The sequence below is a fragment of the Anguilla rostrata genome, chromosome 12 (genome assembly GCF_018555375.3).
Source record: "Anguilla rostrata isolate EN2019 chromosome 12, ASM1855537v3, whole genome shotgun sequence".
Classification (NCBI taxonomy): Eukaryota; Metazoa; Chordata; class Actinopteri; order Anguilliformes; family Anguillidae; genus Anguilla; species Anguilla rostrata.
This window is the reverse complement of record NC_057944.1, coordinates 38,770,447-38,786,140: the sequence shown is the minus strand read 5'-3', so window position 1 is coordinate 38,786,140 and position 15,694 is coordinate 38,770,447. Positions and strand designations below refer to the sequence as shown.

Sequence of the window (15,694 nt, the reverse complement as noted above, 5' to 3'; positions counted from 1 at the left end):
CGGGTTCCTCTGGCCGTGGAAAAGAGGGACAGACTACACTTTCAGTGTAAATTCGGTGCGTCTTCGCGAAGACTCGCAAAACTCCTCCATGAGCAAGGAGCTGCCTCGTTATAAGGCAGTTATGACTGATATAAAGCGAGGCACAGTGATGCATAAAGTGATTTAAGGACATTTCAGCTACCACAAAGCTCTGCACTTACGGTATTTATGAATGACTTACAAAGTAGAGATGTCACATTCATAACAGTGTTATTGAGGGCTTATTAATGTGAGCTGGCTCCTTCAACGGTCACAACAGTTCATGGAACAGAGAGGCAGTTCAGTACGCCTTAATGAAGCTAACAAAGAGCTGTTATAAAGCTGTTATAAACAGCAGTGTCTACTTAAGCACAGCTGGTAGCTTTACAACTCTATGAATGAATTATGCTGTTGCACTTACTATGGAGCAAGCGGAGAAATGCTTACCTAGGACTTTGAGCTCAGCATTAGAGTAGATGGCTCCGTACTTGTTCTCAGCTATGCACTGGTACATCCCAGAGTCCGCAATGCCCACGCGCCTGACGGACATCAGCCCGTTCACAAATTCCATTCGTGCCTGTGGGAGAAAAGATCGGCTGACTTCTCTTTCAGAACCAAGAACGGCACTCTGTTCACAATGTCAAGTCAGTCCTGTAGGAGAAAAGAACAACTCACACTTCACCTTCAGAACCAAGAAGAGCTTTCTGCTCAATGTCCCCTCACTTCTGTAGGAGAAGGCATTCACTCGCTTCCCCTTCAGCACCATGGACAGCACTTTGTTGCGTCAATAGCTACACACCATGAGCCAAGGTGATACTGCTATGGTTTGGCCTTTTCTTTTGGGCCTGCCTCCCCGCCCCCCCCACCCCCCTGCTGAGATTTCCGGTGAGATTTCTGATGAGATTTCTTCACATCTGAATTATGGCCGGGTGAAAAGGCAGATCTGGTGTCCATTTAAGCCAATACTTCCATTGCCGTCTTCAACTCTGCTTTTTGAATATTGAGTAACTCAGTCCCGGTCGCTTTTCACAAAAGAAGTAAACAAAACACGACAGACCCCAAAAATAGAGAGAAAATAAAAGCAGGGAAACCTGTAAATGCCAACATGCTGATGATGCGGAAATCCACGTTTATGTGCACAGCGAAGCTCTGGCTTATTCACCAGGGTGAACCCTCACCAGGCTAAACCCGTCTCCGTCTCCGCCGAGCCAAAACCAGACCGGCCCGCTACCCTCCGGCTCCAGACAAAAAAAAACGGGTAGTTCAGTTTTCCCAAAATTCAGTCCCGCGGCTTTCTCTGAGCGTTCAGGATTTCTCTCAGAACATTTCCTGTTCGATTAAACCGCGCACTTCAGCCCCTCCGTAATGTTTTCCCGCGAGCTCATTTTCACGATGGAGGTTCTGCGTGTTGCCATTCACTTGGGTTTGTTTTGAGCTCTTCATTTTTCACTAATGATTTTCAGTTTCAGTGAGCAGGTGTGCAGGTTTTCATTATCAATTAGGGCTTCACTGAATTCATCCGCCAGTCTGTAATTACATCTATTCAAGATGCAGCCTTTAATCTTTAATTAAATTAATGATTTTAAAAAGCTTTAAAAATGTATTTAAACTGTCTAATTATGAACAAATACACTATATGACCAAAAGTATGTGGGCACTCCTTGGTCTGGGGCTGTTTTTCATGGTTTGGGCTAGCCCCGTTGATTCCACTGAAGGCTAATTTTAACGCTACAGCATACAATCACATTCTAGACAATTCTGTGCTTCCCCGACAGTTTGGGGGAGGCCCGTTCCTGTTTCAACATGGCAATGCCCCCGGGCACACAGCGAGGTACATATAGAAATGGTTTTGTTGATAACGATGTGGAAAAATTTGACTGGCCTGCACAGAGCCCTGACCTCAACCCCATCCAACACCTTCAATTGGAAAGCCAACTGTGAGTCAGGCCTAATCGCCCAATCAGTGCCTGGCCTCACTAAAGCTCTTCTGGCTGAATGGACAAACCCCTACAGCAGTGCTCCAACATCTAGTATAAAGCCTTCCCAGAATAGTGGAGGTTGTTATAGCAGCAGCAAAGGGTGCACAAACTCCATATTAATGCCCATCATTTTGGTTGAAATGTTGGCTGTCAGGTGTCCACACTCTTTGGTCATATAGTGTACCAAGGGCTTGTTACAGTTCACAGGACAGATCTACGGTTCAAGTGAAAATCATAGACAAAAGGTGGCCAGCACCTCGTCTGAAACCCCCTGTAGCCCAGTGCGCTGCTGTACAGCTTCCATTATCGACCTCCTTTTTACATGTGTTCAGTGGGCGGGATTTACAGAGCAACCAATCAGCAGCCTTGTGCCGCTTCCACCGATGCCGGCTCTGTGCGATCCGAGAGGAGGCACAGCTGAGGGAACAGGGGGACAGAGCGCACGAGGAGGTCGTCCATCACCGACACGAGCGCGGCGCAGTCCGGCTATTCTAGGACAACCAGGCCCTGGTTGTCCCAGAGCGCGATCCAGGAAGTGGCCCAGACCTGGGGCACACCCCAGCACTCTCCGGGTAAGAAACCCGCGTGCTGCTTCCCCCCGCTGCCGGTAGAACGATGGCAGCCTGGAGGAGTTCGTTAGCGGGTCAGCTCTCGTTAGCGAGCGCGCGACGCTGGAGAAGCGGAGAGAGCTCGCTCTCGTCTGGGAGACGGGCGTGCGGTCCGTCGCCATGGCGACGTCGCCCGGCTCATCCCTCAGTCCTTGAGCAGGCACTCGAACGAGTGATTTTCTGATAACCCCCCTCTCTCCCTCCCTCCCTCCCTCTCTCTCTGCTCATTATCCGCGGGAGGCTGCAGTCAGGGACTCATTTACCGCGAGAAAGTCCGCGGCCACAGCGCCCCTCTCCTCCAGGCCGCGCCTCGTAAATTATTCTTTAGCACAGATACAGATCACATCGCCCGGGCGTCCAATGAGCTAGCGCAGGGTCATCACCCTTCACATGATAGCTAATCAGGAACGTAGCGCATGCATACGTACGGTACGCCCACACAGACGCTAACCAGGGCTCACCCTGCAGCAGTGGATGGGGATGGCTCCAGGCTATTCTGATTCCTGTATTATCACTGGATGCACTCTCAATCAGTGTTTTATTTTAACCCATTTTATGTAAGCTGCCTTGTTTTTGTTTCGTCCATCACAGCCGAGCTGATCGTCCTTGCAACTTTCCTGGAGTAATTCCACAACGTTCTGCTGTGTCAGTGTATTGTCTGTGTAGTTTCTAATGAAAAAATCAATAAAGAATTAACCACCAAAAATACATACGTCACATTGGGATGCTTCGAGTGCAGTGGCAGAGAAGCCCACAGTGCTGAGAGCGCACAGCTGGGTGTGTTTATGTAATGTGTCGCAGACCTGGCTCAAATACGAACTTGTATTGGATTCAAATACTTTTCTACGCTTTACTGATCTTGTCTGGTGTATTGGAACCAATGAAATACGCTCAAAAAGTGCAAACCCCACCTTCCGGTCATATCGGCAGGCTCAATTACACCAGGCAAGATCAACAGAGCACAGAATCGCATTTGAATCCGAAACAAACGCGTATTTGGCCCAGGTGTGATGTGCGGCGGTGCGCGTGTACCTCCGGGGACAAGGGGGCGCCATCGCGCAGCCAGCGGTAGGTGGGCCTGGGCTTCCCCGTGGCCTTGCACTCCCACTGCAGCTGCTCCTCGCTGTCCAGCTGCGTGTCGTTGATCACGCTGATCCACTGAGGAAAGGCTGAGGGAGAATCAACCACAATGGGCCCTTATCAGTCAGGGACCCGATCCTGTTCCCTCCAGTGCAGGGATCTGATCCTGTTCCCTCCAGTGCAGGGATCTGATCCTGTTCCCTCCACTGCAGGGACCTGATCCTGTTCCCTCCAGTGCAGGGATCTGATCCTGTTCCCTCCAGTGCAGGGATCTGATCCTGTTCCCTCCACTGCAGGGACCTGATCCTGTTCCCTCCACTGCGGGGATCTGATCCTGTTCCCTCCACTGCAGGGACCTGATCCTGTTCCCTCCACTGCAGGGATCTGATCCTGTTCCCTCCAGTGCAGGGATCTGATCCTGTTCCCTCCACTGCAGGGACCTGATCCTGTTCCCTCCAGTGCAGGGATCTGATCCTGTTCCCTCCAGTGCAGGGATCTGATCCTGTTCCCTCCAGTGCAGGGATCTGATCCTGTTCCCTCCAGTGCAGGGATCTGCTCCTGTTCCCTCCACTGCAGGGACCTGATCCTGTTCCCTCCAGTGCAGGGATCTGATCCTGTTCCCTCCAGTGCAGGGATCTGATCCTGTTCCCTCCAGTGCAGGGACCTGATCCTGTTCCCTCAGTGCAGGATCGATCCTGCCTCATGCAGGGACCTGATCCTGTTCCCTCCAGTGCAGGGATCTGATTCTGTTCCCTCCAGTGCAGGGATCTGATTCTGTTCCCTCCAGTGCAGGGATCTGATCCTGTTCCCTCCAGTGCAGGGATCTGATTCTGTTCCCTCCAGTGCAGGGATCTGATCCCGTTCCCTCCAATGCAGGGATCTGATCCCGTTCCCTCCAGTGCAGGGATCAAATGCACTCTGTTCAGAGTTCATGGCCCCCCCGCCCCACCCCCCAGGGCCGGGTTTCAGACGCCCCCTCTAAAGCATGCAGCCACGCACACAAACACAGGCCCCATCACTCACCTCAGCCGCCTGCGCGTGCGACCCAGACACACACAGCTCATAACACACCCCACACACACACTGCTTATAATTCAGCCACAGTCTTATCTCCCTCATAGGCACATTGATCTTATGTTTCATTTTTTATTCACTCCACTCTCCCTCTCCCTCTCCCTCTCTCTCTCTCTCTGTCTCTCTCTCTCTCTCTCCCTCTCTCTCTCCTGGGGCTTTGTAGAGGATTTTATTATCATGCCCATTGTTTGTATCAGGATGTTAAATTCATTTTTAATTTATTTTTTTATTTTTTCTCCCTGTTATTGTTGCTTGTTTTGTTTCGCTTTTCTCTTTTCAAATTGGGTTTATAGATCACCGGCATAATGAAGCCATTGCTACGGAGAAAGCGTATTTGCATGAAACGTAACAGTCGAGAGCAGAATCTCCGGAAAGGTAATTATTTCGGATTTGTTAGTATCCACGAGTTCATGTTTACTTGTTCTTAATGATCACTGCTTGCAGTGTGTTTCGTTGCAGTGTAATTGTGATCCATCAAACCAAAACTGTAAAGTCAGACTCTCAAACAGCTTCTTTTTAATTGTATTTGAATCTGACCCCACATTAGGGCTTCACCTCTCTCAAGAGAGAGAGAGACAGAATATAATTAGACAGAAATATAACAGAACACTGAAAAAAAAAATGAAATTCAACACTAACAGTGCTTGATTGCATGTATTACACAAACAAATTTAAGATATGCATTTAGTCAAGGGGATTGGTTGGAAGGTTTACTGTAGAAGATTGGTTGGTAGGTTTAGTGCAGGGGATTGGTTGACAGGTTTACTGAAGGAGATTGGTTGACAGGTTTATTGAAGGGGATTGGTCAGCAGGTTTGGTGAAGGGGATTGGTCAGCAGGTTTAGTGAAGGGGATTGGTTGGCCGGTTTAGTGAAGGGGATTGGTTGGCAGGTTTAGTGAAGGGGATTGGTTGGCAGGTTTAGTGAAGGGGATTGGTTGGCAGGTTTAGTGAAGGGGATTGGTTGGCAGGTTTAGTGAAGGGGATTGGTTGGCAGGTTTAGTGAAGGGGATTGGTTGGCAGGTTTAGTGAAGGGGATTGGCTGGCAGGTTTGGTGAAGGGGATTGGTCGGCAGGTTTAATGAAGGGGATTGGTCAATGGGTTAAATAAAGGAGACTGGCATGCAGGTTTATATTTCAGTACTTAATAACTGTATTTGTTTAATGACTCCACACATTCCAAGGCCAAAACTGGAAATGAATTGAAAGAAAACAGCGAAACCTGCAGACGCCGCGGCTCTGTGGTTTGGCTTAAGTGCTTCCCTGGGGAACAGGTGGGGCTGAATGAATATATGCATGAAGGCATAAAATCTATTTTAAAAATGAATTTCTCATTCATAGGTTTGTACATTTATTCATTCATTTTCCAATCAACTGAGTATCAAGAAAACGTGGAACACTGAATATGTTCCTTATTGCATGTTGCTGTTCTAAATTCATGCAAATGACTGTATTATATAATATGGCATGGCTAGGTTAGGAATGCTAATGGATTTTAAAAATGAAATGAATGGGGGACTGTGAACAGAGCCCTTAGGCGCCCCGGGCCCGGTGTATTTTGCTGTTTTGTATAGGCCACAGAGCTGCTTAGTTGGGGGTTTAGTTGAGGGAGGAGTACTGCAGGCCTGACTGCACAGCACGTTACTGCTGTACGAACTGGACCTGAGCGGCATGCACCATCCAGCCAATCAAATCACAGGCTGAGATCACTTCCCTTGCTAATGGAAATTTGCTTAAAACTTTTTTGTATTATTTTTTTTACTTTTAAATACAACCCACTGTTGCCTGTCTGTGTTTTTAACATTTAAGAGCACATTTAAAAATCTTTTTACAGAGAACATTTTCGTTTAACCCCAGGGACTGGGCTGACTGAAATGTTGAGCAAGAAACACAATAATGTGTCACAAAGGCCAGGTAAAATTGAAACTTTAAAACTGGGTTCATGGTCTAACGGCATTACTCCTTCACTCTGATTTTCAAATAAATGGCAGCATTGCTTTTTTCAGAAAAACACCTGCTTTCATTCCTTTTTAATCACTGAACTTGCCAGACTGTTTTTGCCAAAAAACACAAAAGCTAAATAAAAATGTTACACTTAGCACTTTAATTCAATCTTGAGTCATAGTTAAGAAAAACAACGTTCAAATACAGGCTTGAATGCCTTTTACTCTGGCAAGAAGACTTTTTAAAATGTTATATTTTACATTCAACATCAGGGGGAGAGGAGAGGACAGACACGCGACTCCTCTGCTTCATGTGAGGCCTGTCCTCGTGACGCCATTTTCCACACTGCAGACGCGCCACCAATCACACACCGCCCGTGTCATCAGAGGACAGGCGAGGGGACTGTACTCGTAAAACTATGGAATGGAGAAACAGGCCCCGCCTAACCCTAACCCTAACCCCACCGCCCACGCCCCGCCTGCCTGCACACCCCCACCCCCCCCAGGACCCCCCCACACTCACTGTAGACCTGCAGCTGCCCCCTGAAGGCTGCCCCCCCCCCAGGACCCCCCACACTCACTGTAGACCTGCAGCTGCCCCCCAGGACCCCCACACTCACTGTAGACCTGCAGCTGCACCCCCCCCACACTCACTGTAGACCTGCAGCTGCCCCCCCACACTCACTGTAGACCTGCAGCTGCCCCCCCAGGACCCCCACACTCACTGTAGACCTGCAGCTGGCCCCCCCCAGGACCCCCACATCACTGTAGACCTGCAGCTGCCCCCCCAGGACCCCCCACACTCACTGTAGACCTGCAGCTGCCCCCCAGGACCCCCCACACTCACTGTAGACCTGCAGCTGGCCCCTGAAGGCGTTGCCCCCCCCCCCACACTCACTGTAGACCTGCAGCTGGCCCCTGAAGGCGTTCCCCCCCCGGGGGTTCTCAGCCTTGCACTCGTAGCTGCCCGAGTCGTCCAGCTGCACGTTGGGGATCTCCAGCACCGCCTGGGACTTGCGCAGCCGGGCCTTTTTGGGGATGTTCCCGTTGAGCTTCCTCCAGGTGATGGTGGGGACGGGGCTGCGGAGGAGAGACACGGGGGTGAGCGGCGAGAGGGGCAGGGTGGGGGGGCAGACACGCGCACCCCGGTCCCACGCCACAGTCCCCCACCCTGGTCCTGCACCCCCCAGGCCCTGCACCCTGGTCCCCTTCCCCGGTCCCACACCCTGGTCCCGCACCCCTCCCGTCTCCCCCCACGTGGTTTGTGGAAAGGCTTCCCCAGCTATCGCACCGACCCCCCCCCGATGCATTCTGAGGAAGCTCGCCGCGCGTCTCTTTCCTGCCGATAAGGACAGAGACGTCTCCATGTCACGCTCCCAGGTTAGCGAAAAACACCGCCGCCGCCGCCGCCGCCGCCAGCGCCTCGGTGAAAGCCGTCCCGCGGGACTATCCGGATCAGGGATCCCTCCCGCCGCAGACGCGGAAGAAGAAAGACATCCGACTGTGTGGCACAGCGTGGAATGCGGATTAGATCCCGCAATTACACAATTCCGTTAGCCGGAGGGGGATTGGGCGGTAAAGCCAACACGGATGAGCCCGCCTGCGCCGACATTCCATTCAGAGCCAAGCCGCGCCATTCCCCCTTACTGTGTGTGTGTGTGTGTGTGTGTGTGTGTGTGTGTGGTGTGTGTGTGTGGAGTGTGTGGTGTGTGTGGTGTGTGTGTGTGTGTGTGTGGAGTGTGTGGTGTGTGTGTGTGCGGATGAGCCTCTGTGTGTGTGTGTGTGTGGTGTGTGTGCGTGTGTGTGTGTGCCCGTGAGCCTCCTGTGTGTGTGTGGTGTGTGGTGTGGTGTGCGGTGTGTGTGTGCGTGTGTGTGTGTGTGCGGATGAGCCTCTGCGCGGCATGTCCATTGGGGGTGCCATTCTTACTGTGTGTGTGTGTGTGTGTGTGTGTGTGTGTGTGTATGTGTCTGTGTGTCTGTGAGTGTGTGTGTGTGTGTGTGTGTGTGCGTGTGTGTGTGTGTGAGTGTGCGTATGCGTGCGTGTGTGAGTGTGTGTGTGTGTGTGTGACACGGATGAGCCCTCCTGCGCCGGCACGACATTCAGAGCCGAGCCGCGCCATTCCCCCTTATCTGTGTGTGTGTGTGTGCGTGTGAGTGCGTGTGTGTGTGAGTGCGTGTGTGTGTGTGTGTGCGTGAGTGTGTGTGCGTGTGTGTGTGTGGTGTGTGTGTGTGTGGTGTGACACGGATGAGAGCTCCTGTGCGACATTACATTCAGAGCAAGCCGCGCCATTCCCCCTTATACTGTGTGTGTGTGTGTGTGTGTGCGTGTGTGTGTGTGTGTGAGTGTGTGAGAGTGTGTGTGTGTGTGTGTGTGTGTGAGAGTGTGTGTGTGTGTATTTACACGTGTGTTCTCTCTCAGGTGTGCATGGTGAAAGCCCCTGAGCTGTGTGTGAGTGTGTGTAAGAATGAGAGAGTGTGTGTGTGTGCGTGCATGTGTGCGTGCGAGTGTGTGTGAGTGTGTAAGAAAGGGAGAGTGTGTGTGTGTGAGAGTGAGTGTGTATAAGAGTGCGTGTATATGTGTGTGTGTGCGCGAGCGTGCGTGTGTATGTATAAGAGTGTGTGTGTATAAGAGAATGTGTGTATATGTTTGTGCATATTATGTGTGTAAGAGTGACTGTGTGTGTCTGTGTGCGTGTATAAGTGTGAGTATAAGAGTGTGTGTGTGCCCCAGCCCCCCTCCCCCCACTGCTCTCCCTCAGAGTCAATCTCCCGAAGCTTCACACGCCTTGTACTGCAGTGCTCAGCTCTCTCTGTAACCCCACTGCTGCACTGTCTGCTGGGAAATGGCTGCTCTGGAGTGGACACGCCACGAGCCTCAACCCAAGGGCCTGGAGGGCTGCAGAGACTGCCGGAATTCAGCTTGTATCGGTGCTTCAAGTGCTTCATTTGACTGGCTACCTTCCCCCGAGCACTCCTGATTCATACCAAGGCCTAAACTGGGCTGTAGGCTGAAAGGAACTAACACTAACTCCAGGAAACTGTGCCCTTGTGTGATGGGAGTTTGACATCCCTGGTCTACAACCAAGGCTCAGTGACTGAGACTGCTTCTCTCCTCCCTTCCTCAGTCTCTCGCTCCCTCTCTTCCCCCCTCTTTTTTCTTCAATCAGTCTAAATCTCTCTTTCTCTCTGTCCACATATTCCGCACCTGTCTCTGTAAACTGCATTAAATTTCAATAATTAAGTGTAGTATAATGGGTAAGGGGTTGGTCTTGTACGTAGGACACTGCCGTTGTGCCCTTGAGCAAGGTACTTAACCTGCACTGCTCCAGTATATATCCAGCTGTATAAACGGATGCAGTGTCAATGCTATGTAAAAGTAATGTAAGTCCCTCTGGATAAGAGCGTCAGCGAAATGCCTGTAATGCCTGTGGGTGCGACAGCGCCACCTGCAGGAGCCTCATTTAGCGGTACGCGCGGCTACGCTCGCCAGCGCTAATGGCTCGCACACATTAGACCTGCAGGTAAATCAGCGGTCCTGAAGGTGTACTATAAAGAGATGGGCACTGTGGGCACTTTGGAAACACGCTTAGCCCTGTGGAAAAGGGCAGGACGTGTGGGACACAGCAGAACTTTGGCCGTTATGAGAGAAAGTTCTCCTCTTCCTCCCCTCAGCCCACTCAGGACAGCAGCAGCAGCAGCGATGGCGTCGCCCGCGCGGGTCGCCAGTTTAATTAAAGCCTGCCGCTTCCAAACGGACCGCGTTGTAAACAATGAGCATGTCCCCCCCAGTGGACACATCAAAGGGCTCACTGAAACGTGACTAAATGCCGCCCCGCGCAACCCACCCGCCCCCCCCCCCCCCCCAGCAGAGAGCCACAATTAGCGTCAGTCATGCGGTCCACTCGGCCCGCAGCCAGAGGACACCGCCTGGCTGTATTTAATCTGGCCCTGGATTGATGAGCTTACGGCAACAATCAATCTGCTCTGAATGCCACCTGACATCCTGCCCCCCCCAAACCCCCCCCACCCCTGCCCCACAGCTCCGGGGGTCCCATCACCCATCCGTCCGGCCCGGTCGTGTCGTGTCTAACGCAAACTCGGAAATTTGAAAAACAACACCTTCGATCAGTCGCCCTCACGAAGCGAATACAACAACAGCACGCGCGCCGCCCCGACTCAGGATCCAGCTCGTGGGCTCCGTGTCCTCACGCGTGCCCCGCGTAGCCAGAAAGTTGCACTTTTTTTCGCGGGGGTGAGAACAACTTTCGACATGACGCCGTGGAAACGCTGCTACGCGGTTGTTCTGCAGCACACCCGTGCATAACCCTCTCCCTCCCACATGGCTGGGGTGGCTGGTGTTTTCGGCTCGAACTGACTCACTGAGAAAACACCCGCTTGGTACGGCCTTACGAAAGCACGGAGAGGTCTGATAAACACCGCCGCGAATGCGCTCTTTGATTTTTCCCCGCCAGCCTTTGAACGGAGAGCTTTACCTGAAGACGGCTGTTGGCAGGCTCACTGAAAGCATCAGGTAAAGACTTAACGCAAAAAGACTGTTGAGAAACTAATCAAAGCGTAGCCTGTAGCCCAGAGGGGCTCTTTGTACGCCGAACTCCCACGCTCCGACCACTCCACACGTCCGCACGCGCTAATCTTCACAAAACTCAAAACTCAACTTTCTTCTCCCTCGGATAAATAAATAAACTGAACAGGCTACGGTTCACAGAATCGCAAAAAACAGCAGGCCGCCTATATCATCATTTCAGAGAGAGACCTGCACAGCCCACGCTCCCACTGTTTAAATGGCTAGTGGCTATAGGCCTTCTGTAGCTAATGTGATTTGAGCTCGGTCAGTAGGGGAGGCGGTAGCAGTGCGTACATTTCCCATATAAATCTGGGGCACTGGGTGGCTCGAACGAAGCCCGTGTGCCAGTGTGTGGACATGCTAACGGTCTGGTGGCAAACCCACGCCTGTGCCCGACTGTGGAGACGCATGATTGGCTCCTGCATCACTCAGGGATGAGAGGATTTCAGTAGACCAGGATGCCAGCACATGATCACACAACAACATCGCTGGCTAGGCTAATTCTCCCATCAGACACAAATGGCCCTGATCACAACAACAATCCGCTCCTATCGTAACACTAGCTAAGCTAATTCCCCCATCAGACACAGATGACCTTGATCTCACAACAGCAAACAGCAAACTGTTTATCATCTGATCCAAAAGTAACTGTATCTCAGCTAACTCCTCTATCAGACACAAATGGCCCTGATCACACAACAACAATCTCTTTATTATCCACTCCTACAGTAACGCTAGCTAGGCTAACTCCTCTATCAGACACAAATGGCCCTGATCACACACCAACAATCTCTTTATTATCCGCTCCTACAGTAACGCTAGCTAGGCTAACTCCTCTATCAGACACAAATGGCCCTGATCACACAACAGCAATCTCCTTATTACCCGCTCCTACAGTAACGCTAGCTAGGCTAACTCCTCTATCAGACACAAATGGCCCTGATCACACAACAATAATCTCCTTATTATCCGCTCCTACAGTAACGCTAGCTAGGCTAACTCCTCTATCAGACACAAATGGCCCTGATCACACAACAATAATCACTTTATTATCCGCTCCTACAGTAACGCTAGCTAGGCTAACTCCTCTATCAGACACAAATGGCCCTGATCACACAACAGCAATCTCCTTATTACCCGCTCCTACAGTAACGCTAGCTAGGCTAACTCCTCTATCAGACACAAATGGCCCTGATCACACAACAATAATCTCCTTATTATCCGCTCCTACAGTAACGCTAGCTAGGCTAACTCCTCTATCAGACACAAATGGCCCTGATCACACAACAATAATCTCCTTATTATCCGCTCCTACAGTAACGCTAGCTAGGCTAACTCCTCTATCAGACACAAATGGCCCTGATCACACAACAATAATCTCTTTATTATCCGCTCCTACAGTAACGCTAGCTAGGCTAACTCCTCTATCAGACACAAATGGCCCTGATCACACAACAATAATCTCCTTATTATCCGCTCCTACAGTAACGCTAGCTAGGCTAACTCCTCTATCAGACACAAGTGGCCCTGATCACACAACAATAATCTCCTTATTATCCGCTCCTACAGTAACGCTAGCTAGGCTAACTCCTCTATCAGACACAAATGGCCCTGATCACACACCAACAATCTCTTTATTATCCGCTCCTACAGTAACGCTAGCTAGGCTAACTCCTCTATCAGACACAAATGGCCCTGATCACACACCAACAATCTCTTTATTATCCGCTCCTACAGTAACGCTAGCTAGGCTAACTCCTCTATCAGACACAAGTGGCCCTGATCACACAACAACAATCTCCTTATTATCCGCTCCTACAGTAACGCTAGCTAGGCTAACTCCTCTATCAGACACAAATGGCCCTGATCGCACAACAGCAATCTCCTTATTACCCGCTCCTACAGTAACGCTAGCTAGGCTAACTCCTCTATCAGACACAAATGGCCCTGATCACACAACAATAATCTCCTTATTATCCGCTCCTACAGTAACGCTAGCTAGGCTAACTCCTCTATCAGACACAAATGGCCCTGATCACACAACAATAATCTCTTTATTATCCGCTCCTACAGTAACGCTAGCTAGGCTAACTCCTCTATCAGACACAAATGGCCCTGATCACACAACAGCAATCTCCTTATTACCCGCTCCTACAGTAACGCTAGCTAGGCTAACTCCTCTATCAGACACAAATGGCCCTGATCACACAACAATAATCTCCTTATTATCCGCTCCTACAGTAACGCTAGCTAGGCTAACTCCTCTATCAGACACAAATGGCCCTGATCACACAACAATAATCTCCTTATTATCCGCTCCTACAGTAACGCTAGCTAGGCTAACTCCTCTATCAGACACAAATGGCCCTGATCACACAACAATAATCTCCTTATTATCCGCTCCTACAGTAACGCTAGCTAGGCTAACTCCTCTATCAGACACAAGTGGCCCTGATCACACAACAATAATCTCTTTATTATCCGCTCCTACAGTAACGCTAGCTAGGCTAACTCCTCTATCAGACACAAGTGGCCCTGATCACACAACAGCAGCCGCGCGTGGCCCGAGTCACTCACACTGATAGGCAGGAGGGGAATAAAACCGCGCCGCGCCCGCGTTGACTGACGTTTCCTAACGAGGGGCAATAATAAGTGGGTCATTTGTGAGTAAACGCAGACCCATGGGAACACGACCCCCCCAATCACACTCCCACACCCCTGGTCTCGGAGCCACCGTGCCCCTGCGGTGGGGGGGGGGGGGGGTGACAGGTCTTCGGGCGCCTGTCTGTCTGTCTGTCTGTCTGGTGAGAATCAAACACTTCCCTGCACTGTCTAATTGAATAAGGGTAGTGATTAAATATGCAGCGCAATGTCTATAGGTTTAAGTAATGACTTATTATTCTAATGTGGGTAATTAATTGTAAATGGATTTCCCTCGCAGCCAATCCCCTATGAAAGCACTGTAAACAATTACAAGCTCCTTAGAATTCCTCGGATTAGAGAGCTATTTGCACTTAAGATGAGTGTGACTACTGAATTATTCATCTGTTCCGAAAAAAAAAACAAGAAAAAAAAACAAAAAAAAAAAAACGAATGGAATAATTAAGCTGGGATGATGCAGAGTTGCGATTAGACACGCAAAATTCCGTCTTTTTCTTCTTTTTGTTTACTCCAATACATTTATGCCAAACCAGGAAAAAAAAAAATGAAATGAGAGCTACTCTGTTGAACATCACGCAAGGCTCAGCGCTGGACTTCCCCTTTGCACAGATATTTTGTCTGTGATTTTTTCCCTCTTCTGGCAGAGAACAGTGAAGTCAAAATGGCCAGGTTAACGTTTCAGAAAGCAGCAAAAAAAAAACAAACAAAAAAGAAAATGCACCTTGACCAGAGCTGAATCTAACAGAGATCTAGAACAACTGAGTGACCCGGGCGAGCAAGTGTCTCTTGCTCTCTCTCTCTCTCTCTCTCTCTCTCTCACCCCATTAACAGAGAGAACTGCTCCCGAGGGCCGCGCTCCTGCTAGTCCATTTCTCTCTCGAAACAGTCGGAGCTCTGAGGAGCCGGCTGTGCCAAAGTTTCACTTATTTATTTACTCTTCACCAAAGTTCTTCACTTATTTATTTACTCTTCACCAAAGTTCTTCACTTATTTATTTACTCTTCCCCAAAGTTCTTCACTTATTTATTTACTCTTCCCCAAAGTTCTTACGGAAGAACTCGCTCGCTCGTGCCCGCCCGGTAAAAATATAAAAAAAGAAAAAAGCAGGAGGTCACAGAATAACCGTTTTATTGCATCTGCGCTTGCGATCTCCCGGGCAGCAAGCTGCGAGAAGGGCAAGCCAGAGAAAGAAGAAACGCGTTTTGGTACCAGTGGGGGTTGAGCACACCCACAAAGGGAGGGGGGGGGAATGGGCTCTTTCTGTGCTCTGCGATGGCGGTTCTTCCCGCCGTTCGGTACTCACTTTCCCAGGGCGAAGCACTCCAGCCTCACAGTCACCCCCTTGGCCGCCATTACCGTCGGAGGGAAGTGCACCTCGATCTTCGGCTCGTATTCCCCCATTACACCTGGGGGGGTGGGACAGCAGACAAAAACATCATTATGAGCAGGTAGAAATGCTTGAAATAAAAAGCCCTACCGCCATTTACTTCCTTTACAATTCACTTTCATTTATCCAGGGCCTTTTATAGAGACAATGTCACAGCAACACTTTACAAAGGAAAGAATACAAAAATCTTGAATGAAAAACCAAGTCTGAAACGCCAAAAAGAGAGCAATTGAGGTAAAAGAAAAAAAAAAGAAGAAAAAGAACCCACATCTACTCAAAAGGTACTGTGGAATCTTTATGCCAGAACGTTCTTCAGCTGCGTCAGAAATCAGCGGCCCCCTCACTCGCTGGAGCACTCGCAGC

General features: G+C 50.1%; 1 protein-coding gene across 1 annotated transcript in view; it reads right to left on the bottom strand.

Moving 5' to 3' along the window:
- cntn5 (contactin 5) overlaps window positions 1–15,694 on the bottom strand; it is a 205,952-nt gene that overhangs the window by 47,919 nt on the left and 142,339 nt on the right. Inside the window, exons 8-11 of the mRNA XM_064301519.1 lie at window positions 15,248–15,350; window positions 7,597–7,778; window positions 3,638–3,774; window positions 466–595 (exon numbers count right to left, since the gene is read on the bottom strand). Coding sequence (XP_064157589.1) covers window positions 466–595; window positions 3,638–3,774; window positions 7,597–7,778; window positions 15,248–15,350 — 552 coding nt within the window. The remainder of the gene's footprint in view (window positions 1–465; window positions 596–3,637; window positions 3,775–7,596; window positions 7,779–15,247; window positions 15,351–15,694) is intronic.